Source organism: Myotis brandtii, unplaced genomic scaffold, assembly GCF_000412655.1.
Source record: "Myotis brandtii unplaced genomic scaffold, ASM41265v1 scaffold520, whole genome shotgun sequence".
Taxonomy (NCBI): domain Eukaryota; kingdom Metazoa; phylum Chordata; class Mammalia; order Chiroptera; family Vespertilionidae; genus Myotis; species Myotis brandtii.
In genome coordinates, this window is record NW_005369827.1 from 3,159,828 (window position 1) to 3,174,912 (window position 15,085).

Below are 15,085 nucleotides of genomic sequence, written 5' to 3' on the forward strand. Positions count from 1 at the left end.
TTTCCCTCCCTCCCTCCTTTTTTTCCTTCTCTTGACCATTCATTCACCCATTCACCAAATATTCATCGAGTGCTACTATGTTCCTGGTACTATGCTAGGTGTTGCCTTTCAAAGACTAAGACAAAGGGCCTCTCTTTCAAGGAGTTCAATCCAGTAGGGAAAACAAACATAAGTAAACAAATACATTATAATACAGGCAATCAATGTAAAAACATAAGAGTAAACAGAGTACAGAGATAGAGTAGGAATTATTGTTATTTGTGAAAAGTTGAGGTAATTGCATCTGATCTGGGTTTTGAAAGCTAGGAATTGGACTGCCCAGTTTATGAAAGGGTATGAGCTTCTAGACAAGGGAACAGCAAAGACGGGGAGGCATAAGATAACACGGTGTTTTGGAACTAAAGGAAGTCTAATAGCGCTAAAATACACAGAAATCCCAATTTTTTCCTCTAAAAATGTAGATAAAATTAGCAGACTTAAAAAAATTCGATATTGATATCACTGTCCAAGATTTCTAAAATAATGTGGCAGTAAAATCAATCTGACAATTCCTTAACTGCCTAGAATGCAATAAGTTCAGCATGAAGACTTTTCCAATGATTGAGATTTTTCTCCTTTCACAGAACAAACCACAAAAACTAAATACCACATGAAGGGGCTTAATGTAAGTTTCATTGACATACAAATATGAGCAATTTACTCCCGAGGGCGGTAACAAGTATCATCAGTGGCCTTCCCCTAACAATTGTTCATAAATGGTTTTATTCACAATCGTGTGAACTAGAACTCTTACCACATCCTTTTTATAGCTAGAGCAAGAGAGAGAAGACATTGATTGAGGGACTGTTTATGCCACGCAATGGAATAGAAGCACATTTTTAGATGAAGGGCAGAGATGGAGGGGAAGGTGGAGGGAGGAGGAGACTATCTCTAAGCTTGACAATAGGTATTATCACCCCCATCGCATACACAGGGATACTGACTCAGAGAGGTGAAGGACTTTGTCAGGCCACGGAGGCTGAGCAGGAGGCAGAACAGTGAATGGTTAGGAGCAGGAGCTGCTTTTGTTGCTCTATCACGGTTCCTGAGCAGGAGGCAGAACAGTGAATGGTTAGGAGCAGGGATTTGGGAACCCATTGGTGTGGCTCAAAGCTCAGCTCTCTGACTTCTGACCTTGAGTACACAGTCTCTCTAAGTCTCAGTTTCCCCATCTGGGGAAAATGCAGATGATGGATTTGTATGCGGTTGTTATAGGGATTCAGTGAGACAGTAGACATGGAGTGGTAAGTGCAGCACCGGGCATGCAGTAAGTGCTCAATAAAAACCAGTGTGAGCAGCTTCAGAGAGGCAGACTGGTGTGTGACGCGCCCCTTCGGCCTCATGCAAACAAGTGAGGGCTGGAAGCCAAGGTCTCAGCTTATGTTCCCAGCCTAACACTTACTCCATTGTGTCAAGCAGAATAACAACAGTGAATCACCAAGAAGGTGACACATATCAGAGCAAAATATTTCATACGGTTTAGCTTATTTTAGTGTGATGAAAGAGAGAAAAAAAATACCTGGCATTACCTTCATGATTGGGGTTCATTATAGACTGCTTTCAAATAATTTTCATTTCCTTTTTGTAATGCTTTGCCAATTTAGTACATTTGATTAGCTTTCTAACCTTGCTTTTTTTGAGGTGGTGGTGCTGAGGAAAGGGCTTGGAGTACATAACTCCCTTCATGTATGATACATGCCTATCAGTTCCTAATCACATACCAAGCCACATATGCAATTGCAGGGCACTTTGCCCTAGTCAGGCTCTGATTTTCCTGACATACTAATTCAGCGGTTCTCAACCTGTGGGTCGCGACCCCTTTGGCGGTCGAACGACCCTCTCACAGGGGTCACCTAAGACCATCCTGTATATCAGATATTTACATTATGATTCATAACAGTAGCAACATTACAGTTATGAAGTAGCAACGAAAATAATTTTATGGTTGGGTCACAACATGAGGAACTATATTTAAAGGGCCAGAAGGTTTAGAACCACTGTTTTTATTATGGATACTGTTTGAAGCTAAAAGTCCCCCCCCCCCCCCCGCTTTTAGTTCCATAACACAATCCTATATAATAAAAGGGTAATATGCAAATTGACCAAACAGCAGAACAACCGGTTGCTATGATGCGCACTGACCACCAGGGGGCAGACACTCAACGCAGGAGTTGCCCCCTGGTGATCAGTGCACTGCCACTGGGGGAGCATCGCTCAGCCAGAAGCTAGGCTTACGGCTGGCGAACGCAGCATCGGTGGTGGGAGCCTCTCCTGCCTCTGCAGCAGTGCTAAGGATGTTGGACTGTGGCTTAGGCCCACTCCCCTTGGGACATCCCCCGAGGGCTCCCAGACTGCTATAGGACGCAGGCCAGGCTGAGGGACCCCCCCCCACACCGAGTGCACGAATATTGTGCACCAGGCCTCTAGTTTTGCTTATAACTACCATTTATTTAATGAGTATACCAGGCACTGAGCTATCTGCTTTATTGATAGTATTTTTTTAAACATTTTTTTCTTTATTGATTAAGGTATTACATATGTGTCCTTATCCCCCCAATACCCCCTCCCTCCCATGCCTTCACCCCGCTGGTGTCTGTGTCCATTGGTTAGGCTTATATACATGCATAAAAGTCCTTTGGTCGATCTTATTGATAGTATTTTACTCAATTCTTACAACTAGTCCTGAGGTAGGAATTATCACCCCCATTTTATAGATGAGTGAATTGAAGCCCAGTAGCATTAAACAACTTGGCTAAAGGTCACACGCAGTTTAGTGAAATTGCAGCTCTGATTTGAATCCACATCTCTCTGATTCCAAAATCTGTCAACAACACTGCCCGTTCCTTGTTAACTGATAAAATATAAGTTTTACCACTTATTTCCAATCGCTAGTGAAAGAACAATGTAAAATTCACTTGGAAAAGAACATATGCAGTGTGCATTACCTTTTCCCAAGCACGACTGCTCCTGGGTCTTGAGATTTTGCCTCCAGCTCCTGCACTTCATCTACTAATGTTTTAAAAGCAGTCCTCTTGATACTGTAAAAAAAAAAATGTTTGCATGGAAATATTTGTGTGAAGACCAAAGACTTCACAAAACTGTTTTATTATCATGCCTCTAAGTACAACAGTGACCAGAGGACAACAGTGTTTCAGTAGAATATAAAAATTGACAATAATTTTGAGCACTAATATAATTACAGAAACATTAGTCTTAAATGGATTAGGTTTATAACATTAAAACTCTCATAGTTATTAAGTAACCATCATGTAACTAACTTTCATGGTACCGTTTTGTTGTGGGAAGAGATGACATTTTAAAACTTATAATCCTCAACATACATTAGTAAAGTTCTAGTCTCTTTCATTCTATATTTTGTGTATGTTTATAATCCGGCAAGCAAAAAACTTTACTTCACAACTATTGTTCACTAATGACATATATAAGTATGTTTGGAGATGATAGAATTTTTCTTCTACGTTCACTGGGTTTTTCAGGCTGATTTCTAAAAACGTCCTCTCCAATATTAACTGAAACTGCCTGCTTTATGTCTTGTAAACTAATTTAGATTTCTAGTTCCTCAATCACTCCTTTATTTATTTATGCAGAATAAGCGAATACTACTAATTCCTATTCTGCAAACTGCACACCCTGGAGCTGATGTTACAAGTAGAGGAATGTGTGGGTTCGCACACACCTGTACTCTTATGTACATAACTGAGTGCTGTACTTACACCTTGTACACCACATCAAGAAGTAAAGAGGCCACGGGGATGAATAACAGGCCCGTCCAAAAGACGCCGGAACTGAACAGCATGGCTGCCTGAGGAAACCACAAGAAACGCGTCATTCATGCTCAGTTTTTATATCACATGAAGTAAAATAATTTTAAGAATCTCATTCTGCAAGAGGGTATACTATAATAACTCTAAACTTGTGAAATACACGAAATTAAAAGCCAAATGTGTTAACACATGTATTTACTACATCTATTTTTTCCCCATTGAGTGTCTAATATAGCAAAGTTTTATCATTCGTCAAGTCTTTTCATATTTTTATGAGATTTTTATTGTGGTCAATACATGGAGTAATAAACTTTGGGATTCTTTTATACTTAGAATACATTTGACCTTGGTTTATATCTTTATAATATAAAAATCTTTTTTGGCAATTTCAAATATATTCTGGGTTAAATTCTCTTATAATACAACATGTAAAATAAATCCTACTTAGAAACTAAATTTACTATTTTCCAAATAAAAATTAATGATTTTTTAAATAAAATATAACATGATAGTAGGGAATTATCCAGATAAATAATGAATATAATATAATCAAGTTAAGATAGATATAAAAATAAGTTTACTCTTTTCAGCTGATATTATGTAGAATAATCTTAATTTTTGTTTCAAGATTTATGTAACTTGTTTTGATATATTCTATTATTGCTAAAGTTAAACCAAACATCTAGTATATAAAAAACGCAAGTAAAAGTATATTAAAAAGAATTTAATCATTCTTTTGTATCAAATCCCAAATTCCTACATCAGAGCCATTTGGGTTGCAAAAGAATGATTCTATGAAAATTAATAAATTCTATTGGTTATTTGCAATTATAATATAAATTCCTTTGTAATATAATTCGATTACAAAGAGCTTAAAAGGAAGGACTATGTCATACAATAAAGCCAAAATAAATATTTTGTTTCACTTCAAGTCTTATTTGTTTACCAAGAGTAAATTTGCAGCAAATATATTGTTATAACCCCATTAAAATGTAGCCAACGAATGCATGTACATTTAAACGCTACTAAAAATCACACAGAATTTTTTTTAAACCAAGTGTGGTTCAGGAATTAAAAATGATCTAGAGTTTAATTCTTATAGGCAGTTTCACAATGACACACAAACAACCCTAACCAATCAATCCTTAACAAACAGAAAGATTACTAATTATGTTTCACGTTACCCATTCATTTTGACTCTCACCTGAAGACCAGGAACTGCTATTTAAATTTTTTTCTACATGAACACGGGCTTAACGATGCAGTGTTGGTTCAATACTAAGATTTTTTCCCCCCTTTACAGGATCAAATAGCTCTGAATGCGGTCAAAATAAAAACATGCGCTTACAAAATTATCAGAAAATAAATGTTGCCACGTGGCTTCGACGAAACAGCACCCATATTCTAGACACCAACCACATGAAAAATATTCACATAAAAGTCACTTTATTTTATAAGCAAAACATGATCTTCGGCATGTTTGCTGACATCCTCAATAGTGAAAACCAACAATAACTGTGTAAGAGGAAATGTCTATCAAGTCAGGGGGCTTTGTTTGGAGTGAACGAAGCCTTTCAGGATGGTGATGACTGTAAAAAAAACGCATTTCTTTTTTCCTTCTGGGGGGAAAAGGTAAGACTCCAGCTCCTGAGTCACGGCGCTGAAAATACCTATTTTCATTGAGGGGGCCAGAGGAGAAAGCTTTATTCTTGCCTTTGCCACCTTGGATTGAATGTCCGCTGATAGAAAAGGCAGACAGCGCTGGTGGAGTCCGCTGGCTGCTCATTCTGACCATTGTGATGGTAACGGCGCCCCCCATTCAGTCCACAGCCTCTGGCTTTCCCCAGGAACAACAGGAATTGAGGGGGAAAAAAGTTTTTCTGCGTCATATCTGAAAGCCTGTCAGATTTTTTTTTTTTCTTTTGCAGAGTTAATCCAAACCTAAAAGATTTAAAGCCGGCCTTTGCATTGAAGACAGAGAGGCTCTGTATTTTTTGGATGGAGAGGGGGGAAAATCCCACAGAGGTATTTCCTTCCTTTCTGTACGAGAACGCCCCCCTCCCACTGGAGAACAACAGGAATGAGGGGGAAAAAAGTTTTTCTGCGTCATATCTGAAAGCCTGTCAGATTTTTTTTTTTCTTTTGCAGAGTTAATCCAAACCTAAAAGATTTAAAGCCGGCCTTTGCATTGAAGACAGAGAGGCTCTGTATTTTTTGGATGGAGAGGGGGGAAAATCCCACAGAGGTATTTCCTTCCTTTCTGTACGAGAACGCCCCCCTCCCACTGGAGAAGCGAGTTTTGTCTCTAACTTTTCAGGTCAGCTGGGGAAAGGCGCCGACCCCCGCACACAATGGGGGGAACAGGAGCAGCCTGTTCGGGGCTGGACTCGCGCCCCCTCCCAGAGCAGTTTGCAAATTGCTCCGAACGTGGGAGATCGGTGGGCCCTGCCAAGCGGCCCCCGCTGCCCCCCTTCATCCGCGGCCCCGTGAGACCAAATGCAATGGCCACAAAAGTGGCTCCCAGGGGACTTGAGAAGGGATCAGTCCAGGGAGCCGCAAAGCCGGTGACTGGAGGGCACAGGCCCTGCGCGGGGACAAGCAACCGCTTGTCTCTGCAGAGAGCCGCTGCCTCCATCCACATCGGCCTTCGGCCTTCGTGGGCTTCAAAAATGCACCAGCGCAATGCACCAGCGCGGCCTGAAGACGCAGATGCAGCCGAGGAAGCAGGAACTGCTCCGAAATTTCCAAGTGAACTTGCAGAGCAAGGGCGCTTGAAACAACATGAGCTCAGGTGCATGTAGCTAAGCCAAGGGGCTTGCCCAGAGAAGAGGGGTCGGCCTTCTGAGCACCTACATGTTCCCACAGCAGAGGAACACGTCCTTCTTCACCTTCAGGGTCCCCAAGTCCGGCCTTGTAGAAAGAATTTCCATGTGCGACCTGCCCACAAACCTTCAGCAAAAGTGTTCTTAATCCTACACCCCCTTTTACACTGTAACGATCCGAGTGCTGTGCTGTGGCTCATTCTCGGATAGAGGGCTGATGCTGTCCAAACAGCAGGCCCTGGGGACCCTAAGACACTCTCCGTGGACCCCAACTGCAACAGACCCAGCTGGAAGTGGCCCTGGCTCTGCCCATCCCAGCTCCCAGACGGGGGAGAAGGGGCCCGAGTCTCTGCTTTTTCTCAGCTGCACAGTGGACTGAAGAATTAAACCTGATAATGTTTGTAAAGTGGCTGCTTTTATTAATCAGTGACACTGATGAATAACAAACGGTTTCTTTCTTCATTTTAATTTTCAAATATCTTTAAACACGCGGTCTTCTGTTCTTCCTAGTGGTCTCTCCCATGAGCTTCAGGCAGGAATTTATTTTTATTTTTATTTTTTATCACATATTAAGTATAAGTCAGCTTAGAAATGTTTTGGCTTCATCACATTATCATAAAATATGCTTGCCTTAAGACTGACACTGACCAAAGTAACTAACCACTAATAAATTCCCATTCATCTCAATCTGCTAATTTAGGAAGCAGAGATAATTTTTTCATAACAATTATTAAAGGACTGCATGGGCATAATAATTTTGAAAGGAAAAATGATTTAGAATATAGTGCTGTAAAACAGTGTTTTTTTTGGGGGGGGAGGGGAGAGCAGGACAGCAAGATAAATGAATATAAATTCCAGAGGGGTTAAAAGTTAATGTGAATAACAACAAAAAACCAAGAAGTGATTATTAAGTGTTTCCAGTTTTATATATGGACTTTCTTAGCTTAAACACAGTGAGAAAGCTATATAAATAAACGCTTTAGATAACTGATTCATAAACCTGTAGAAGCGTCACAAATTCAAAAAGAACATCACTAAAAAGCAAAAAAACAAGAATGACTGCCATAAGTACATGAAATTCTGCAATGGTATCCGCTTATAAAAACAGACCATTTATTTTCATAAGAACAACTACAGATCCCAATAGGTAGGAAAAGACCTCAGAAGGTGCTCACAACAGCAGCAGCAACTAATCAGTAGCTTGGAAAAGAAACACACCAAATGAGATCCGATTTAAATTCACTGTCACAGGTGAGAGGGGTTTGGTCAAACAGGTCGCTGTGACAATTTATATTCACGTCAGCAATGTACTCGCCTTAGGAAAAGGCGTTGGACAACGTGCATCAAAGACAGGACATGCGTTCCTGTTTACATGCTAATGCAATTTCTGGAACTACGTGTTGCACTCTGGGGCAGCTTTTACATGTAGGTTAGTAACCAATGAAACTTCTGGGGTGACTAGTCCTGAAAGCACCCCCTCTAAAATGAGCTCCAGGGCCCAGGGTTTAGGAAAGGTATATACAGACCCCAGCCACACCCTCGCGGAGAGGCCCAGGACAGAGTAGCACATTTAAGGCTTTGGCAGATCACAGTAAAGAACCCTACTTCATAGTTTTTTAAACCAAGATTTCCAAATGTATTGATGGACCTGGAGCACTTTGCCCACACACTGCTTACCAACACCCCGTGGAACTAATTTGGGGGAATGCAAATATTCATCGTGGGTTTTTTAAAAACACTAAGACATTAGTGAAAACTAGCAGGACACTATGTGGCTGGTTAGGTAAACGTACCTGCACTAAGATAATATTATCCAAGCTGTTAGTGACACTGTTCACAGAATGTGATTAGAAAATGGATTGTTGGGAAGAGTCTGAATAAAGGGGAAAGGTAAACTATCCTGCTATTCTCTCAGGAGCCTTCTGTTATCACATAAACACCCCCTAGGAAGGTTGGCACTTTCTATTATCTATATGGGGACCTGTCACAACCCTCCCTCTGCCTTAAATCTCTTGCCTGTACTTCAACCACAACTATCCAGCTGTGAACTTGACCATCACACAGGTCCTTCAAACAGATACGTCCCAAGTGGAACACACTGCCTTCCCCCTAGGCCTGCGTTTCCTTTGTGCCATCCGTCCAGGGAATGGCTTCAGCGACTAAGACAGAAGCTGGGCTCTACTCTTGAATTGTCTCCTTGCACCACATCCAAGGCACCACCAGGTTCTGTTGTGCTCTAGTATCTTTGAAATCTACTTCCTGCCAACCCTGCTGCCATGATCCCAGTCCCAACAGTTGCTTGTCCTCCAAACAGCCTCCTCGCTGGACTTACTGACTCATTTTGCTCTGCTTCTAGGCCGGCGGCACACGGCAGCCAGAGGCATAGTTCCAAAGTGCTATCAGCCAGATGTGAGTGGTTCTTGGATGAAACCCTTTTGATGGCTTTAGGCCACCGTAGGATCGAGTACAAAGGCCTTAATATGATCTCAAGACCTTTCCTACCTGACCTCTGATTGCTTCCCCACTATCATCTCTCAAGCCAGTCCATCTCGCAATGTGTTTCGGTTCCTGGAACTTGACCCTGCTTACTCTCAACCTTGTGCCCTCGCATCTGTGACACCTCTTTGCTCCCAAATATTCCCATGGGATGTCACTTCCTTCCTTAGACTTGGGTCAGCTGACCCTACTTTGGGCTTTCATTTTGATGGCACCCGTCACCCATTTTCTAGTTGCTCCTCTGTGTTCCTGTAATACTTTAAACTCTGTAAGAGGAAGAAGTAAATCTAAATACATTCTCACAACCCAAGTCCTCAACTACTGAGAGCAGGTGTTCAATAAATAATGTTTGAATAAATAAGTTCTTACAATCTAGTGTTTGGAGAGATTAAAAGTTGAAATACCACAGCCTTGGGACTATGTTCCTGAGATGGGGTGGTTACAGTTTGATTGGTTTTCCTGTGTTCTGGTTCGGAGTTATCCCGGGAGCAGTTATAACTAGATATTTATGTGATTCGGGGAGAGGGGAGAAGAGGTTGACCCAGTTCCCTAACTATCCTTTTCTAATGTAGCTTGTCCTTTCTTTTAAAAAAGCTGGGTGGCATGTATTAAAAGCTTAAGCATATTAAACTACCTCCCCCTTCCTTCCATATTAATCAAAATAAATATAAAAAATAAATTTTTATTGATTTCAGAGAGGAAGGGGAGGGAAATGGAAACATCAATGATGAGAGAGAATAATTGATTGGTTGCCTCCCTGCATATGCCCTGATCAGGAATTGAACCGTGACCTCTTGGTTCATAGGTTGGTGCTCAACCATTGAGCCACACCAGCCACGCAAAAGATATATTTCAGTGAAACAGGGAAAGTATGACAACTGGAAGTAACATAATTTTTGTGGGGGTGGGGTAGGGTGAGGAGAAGGGAGGTAGAATGGCCAGGACGGAAAAAAGGTCTTGTACTAGTTCACCACTAGCATTTATTTCTCACGTCCTCTGATCCAAATCTTATTCTGTGGCCTCAGGTACTTTCTGGAATGCTGTGCATTCCATAATCAAAAGCCATCCGCTATGGCTTCAAGTAATTATGTTCATGACATTTGTAGGTAACTTTCTAGGACCTGGTCTTTGCGTAACTTTTCAGTTCTAGCTCCAAACGTTCCCTACATCGGAAACCCCAAATGTGCTCTGCTCGGATCTGTTCTCTCCTGGGAAAGCCCAGGGAACAGCAGCACCAAGAAACCTTTCCAGACTATCCAAACCGGAGCCTGGGGGGCGCGCCCTCTCCTCTGCTATCTATCCCCTGTGCATCCCGATCATAATTAGCATCTTCCGTTCTAATTGCCTGTTAATCTGTTGGTTGACTCCATGAGACTCAAGCTCCACAGGACACCTCCCTTTTTTCAGCTTCTGCGCCACTGACACCCTGTCTAGGTCCTGGTACACAGGCACTCCATACATCTCAATTGAACTGATTTGAGCTGGGCTCTTATAAAGGATGAATGTCATTCTCCATAAAATCAGACAAGGCAGAACACCCAGAAAATAACTGAGGAGAAGGGTGTTTCAGATAAACCCCAGTATGTTTGCAATTATTCCCAGAAGCTCTTGATTATTCAGAGACAAAGAAAACCCTTGGCTTGAATTATCCCAAATAAACAATCACAATCTTAGAAAATATGCAAATTGTTCCAAACAAAGAAAAGCTTAGAAAATATGCAAATTAGATACCAGATCACAGCATTTATGTGCTCTTTCCCCTTAGATATTTCTGCTGGTGAGGGACTGAAGGAGGGCTGAGCACCCCTGGGACTCCGAACCAATATTCAATCTAGCTGTGTGATGCAAGAAATGATCTTTGAATCTCCACCCTCCAGCAGGGAGTAACAAGAAAACAAATGATTAAAAGAGGAAGGGCTACTTGGGACCTGGATCAATCAGAAGCTAACTTTTTCACAAAAAGTAAAAATTGACTCTATATCAATATATACTGAGCATGCAAAAGAAAATAGTCTTTCTAAAAAGGAATCAAGAGCACCAGGAAAAGTGTGGCTCTGAAACTTTATTTTCTGGGGATTTAAACTTTATTTACAGTTTCCAGAGGAATAAAAATAATTAAGAACAGAATGTGTTTTTTGTTTGTTTTATTTTAATCTTTTTTTATTGTGCTATTTAAAAAACTTAAAACACCAGAAAAAGTAGTAGAGAATTAGTAACAAAATATTCTTTTTAATACGAGAAATATAATTTTAAAATATGATGATACTGAATAAGATGTATAACATAGGGTAAGTTGCCTCAATGCTCAATAGGTTTACTTGTTTTATTATTCTTACGAGTTTTTATAACTTTGAGATGGCTCTGTATTCTATCTTCTCCCCCCACCCCTTTTTTTAAGAGAGGGAGGAAGGGGGAGAGATAGAGATAGAAAGAAACATCGATCTGTTGCTTCTCATACTCGCCCCCCACCGAGGATTGAACCTGCAACCTAGGTATGTGCACTGACAGGGTATCAAACCCTTGACCTTCCGGGAGGGCGCTCCAGCCAACTGAGCCACACCAGCCAGGGCTGTATTCTATCTTCTTAAAAACCATCTCATAAAACATCAATTGTTTGATTACTTTCATGTCAGAGACTTCAAGTTGCCTCCCAATATATCCCCTCTCCCTTCCTTAAATGCAACTTCCTGATTTTTAGCTGGACACCTTGTCCTCCAGCTCAAAAGACTATATTCCGCTGGCTCTTTTGCTGCAGCTGGGTGTGGCCATGCGACTTACTTTTGGTCAATGAGATTTAAGTGGAAATGTGGTGGGCAATGTCTAGGAAAGAGCCTCAACGAGAAAGGGTTCCTCCCTTTCTTGCTGGCTGGAATGCTGGTAAAATGGTGAGGGCTTGCCCTAACTGGTTTAGCTCAGGGGATAGAGCGTCGGCCTGCGGACTGAAGGGTCCCAGGTTCTATTCCGGTCAAGGGCATGTACCTTGGTTGCAGGCACGTCCTCGGTAGGTAGTGTGCAGGAGGCAGCTGATCGATGTTTCTCTCTCATTGATGTTTCTAACTCTCTATCCCTCTCCCTTCCTCTCTGTAAAAGAAATCAATAAAATATATTAAAAAAAATGGTCAGAGCTTAAGCAGCCATTCTGGATTAGGGGGAAGTACACTAAGGTTGGCGATGCAGTAAGAGAGAAGAAACCCGGTCCTTCATGACTGTTTAGCTGCCACACCAGTCCTGGACCGCCTGCCTCCACCGGACTTCTTTTTCACTAAAGATAAATAAACTCCTATCTTGTTTAATGTAGTTACTTTTTTTTAACATAAAAAAACATGCCATAAACTTGCTTTGGAGGACACATGGCTAGGGAGGATAAGTGATGGTTTGAAACAGAGCAGCTTTTGACCATTCCTTGCAAAAATTGTGTCCAGTTATGAGCTTTATTGAAGCAGATGGTAGTGACATTCATGGTTTCTTTCATTAGCTTTTCGCATAGAATCCCTGGCATACAACTCAAAAACAAGCTGTCTGGTCTTATGAGCTAAAATGCGGAACCTGGAGGGGAGATCTGCCCTCTGCCCGTCTCACAGAGCTCTTTCCCTCTCTCTGCTCCAGCCACACTGGCCTGTTACTCTTTGCATTTGCCAGGTTCATTTGTGCCTTGGAGCAGGGGTATCCACTGCTCCTTCAACCCTGACATGCTCTTCTTCGCACAGCAGGTATCCATCCCCACATCGTCTGAGTTTCAGCTTAGTTGTTCCTCCTTCAAAAAGACCTCCCTGGAGCACCCATTCTAGGCCCTGTAATATCCTACCACCCTGCTTTTGTCCTTTGTGAAATCATCTTTAGTCATTGGTCATTTAACTAATTTAGTGACCATTCTCCTTCCCACCCCCTGGTTCCCTCAACCTGATTGCTAATGGGGATCCTGCCCAATTAACCCATTACCTTGACACAGAGCCTAGCACCCATTAAGCACTCACCACATACTTAGGGAATGAATTAGTACAAGAATGAATGGACTCCTGAGAACAAAACTCGGCCGTACTGGGAGCAGGCTTGGTTCAGCTTTCCATGCCCTGGCACTCTGGGTACCTACGGCATCTCTCATATGATGACACCAACACCCCCTCATTAGCAATGAGATCCTTAAGGGCAAGGACTACGTCTGTCATCCCTATATCCCCTGGTGCCCAACACAGAGCCTGGTGTACATCCGACACTCAATGGCCACTGGCTCTGCATTGTAGGAAAAAGATGCTGTGCCTACAGATGCAACGCCAGCTTCCTCAGGACTCCAAGGGGAGCTCTAGCCTTCAGATGTGTGCACGTGTCCCAAGTCACCATTCCAGCCGTCACATCCATGTCTTGCTTTCCTCCCCAGTGATTCCACACAGGCTTCTCTTGACAAAATGGGCTTGGGAGTGGCTGCACAGCCAGCTGCCTTAAGAACTGTGATGGTCCGCCTGTCTCCTTGACGGTCAGGGGCATGAGGACTGTGACCCTGTTTTATCGGACGGGCTCATAACTATTGGTTCATTGAAGAACATCTGACAGAGCTTAGGGTAGCTGCTCCCTCCAGGCCCCTTGGCTACACACAGTAACCTTGGATGAAACGCCATCATATCAGAACACTGCCCCACTCCATCAGCAAGAGCCAGTCATGTGACCAATAAATTATCACATGCTATCTAGGTAATTAAAGGCTGAGAGATGAATAAGGACTCTTTTAACCAGGAAATTCCTCATATGTAAAATAATTTATTGTGTTGGTAAAATGGGTAACAGCACCAGTTAGGAAAATCATATCACTAATGTGGTTTATTAATACCTCTCCTACAGGGGTGACACCAAAGGGTTCCACAAAGATTTTTATTGTTTTGCAGAAAGACTTTACAAACCTCAATCAGGAGATCTGAGATTCTGTAAAACACATGCTCGTTCCTTAACTTCAATTTCCTTCAGTAGTTTTATGGATCCCCCAGGCCAGGGAGAGCAGAACCAGATGGCGCTTTGGGGAGGACCGTGCGCTGCGGGTCTGCAAGGCCAAGATCCGTTTAAAAGTTCTGCCGATACCGAGCTTCTGGTATTCATCGTGATATGAAATGATCCTTGAGGTAGCTGGCTTTAATTTTTTAATCTGGCATAGTCATCATAGTGGCTAAAAGATTTTCTTCTGGAAATTAAAAAAAAAAAAAAATACCCAGTAACCTTATCTAGACCAGTCGGAAAAGCAGGCCAGCATATGTTTATATAACACAGCACTTCTCCCCAGGGCCTACCTTGCCCCATAAATTGTTGTGCTGGTGTGAAAAAATACAAGCCGGGTCTGAAAAAAAAATCCTCCTCTTAAATCACAACCATATTTGTGAGAGGAGAGGAAGACAGGGACATATTTAAAGTCACAGCCAAGGTTGCGACACTATTTCCTCTTTAGTTTTCTTTCTTAAATAATTTCTTATTAATAGTTTCTACCTTCGTCTAACCCACTTCCCTGCCCCACACCCCTAGGTCAGAATTCCCTGTTCATAGGTAAATATTTCAGTAATTTGTGGCACTGCGATACTTGCTAATCATTACCATTTGCATCATTATTATGGGATGTAGAATTACTGTAATGGAAACAAAGTGCAAAACTATAGGAAGGAATGGTTCCCAAATGGGAACACCCTGCCCACCAACTGAGAACAGCCGCTCGGGCTGCACTCCACTCTGAGATATTTGGGGATGCATTTCCGGTAAATCCTGGCATGTGGAATGTGCTGGAGTAAGGGAAGAAACTATCTGACCAGGTGAAGAAAAACCCCGATCGGTGGTAATGGCAGCTGAGTACATCTGAAGACGGCAATACTACAGGCAGATAATGACCGCTCAGTTTCCCAACAAGATGCAAGTGAGTACTTTGGAACATGGGCACCAAAAGGCCTCTACGCCACTACAGTTGATAAGGCT

The 15,085-nt window shown here is 42.1% G+C and overlaps 1 protein-coding gene across 5 annotated transcripts in view; it reads right to left on the bottom strand.

Annotated features, from left to right (window-relative positions):
• Positions 1-15,085, bottom strand: part of ATP8A1 (ATPase, aminophospholipid transporter (APLT), class I, type 8A, member 1) — a 203,180-nt gene that overhangs the window by 11,456 nt on the left and 176,639 nt on the right. For all 5 annotated transcript variants that reach the window (XM_014548692.1, XM_014548694.1, XM_014548695.1 and 2 more), the window contains 2 exons: positions 3,774-3,862; positions 2,985-3,077 (listed from right to left, as the gene is read on the bottom strand). In XM_014548692.1, the coding sequence (XP_014404178.1) occupies positions 2,985-3,077; positions 3,774-3,862 (182 nt within the window). The remainder of the gene's footprint in view (positions 1-2,984; positions 3,078-3,773; positions 3,863-15,085) is intronic.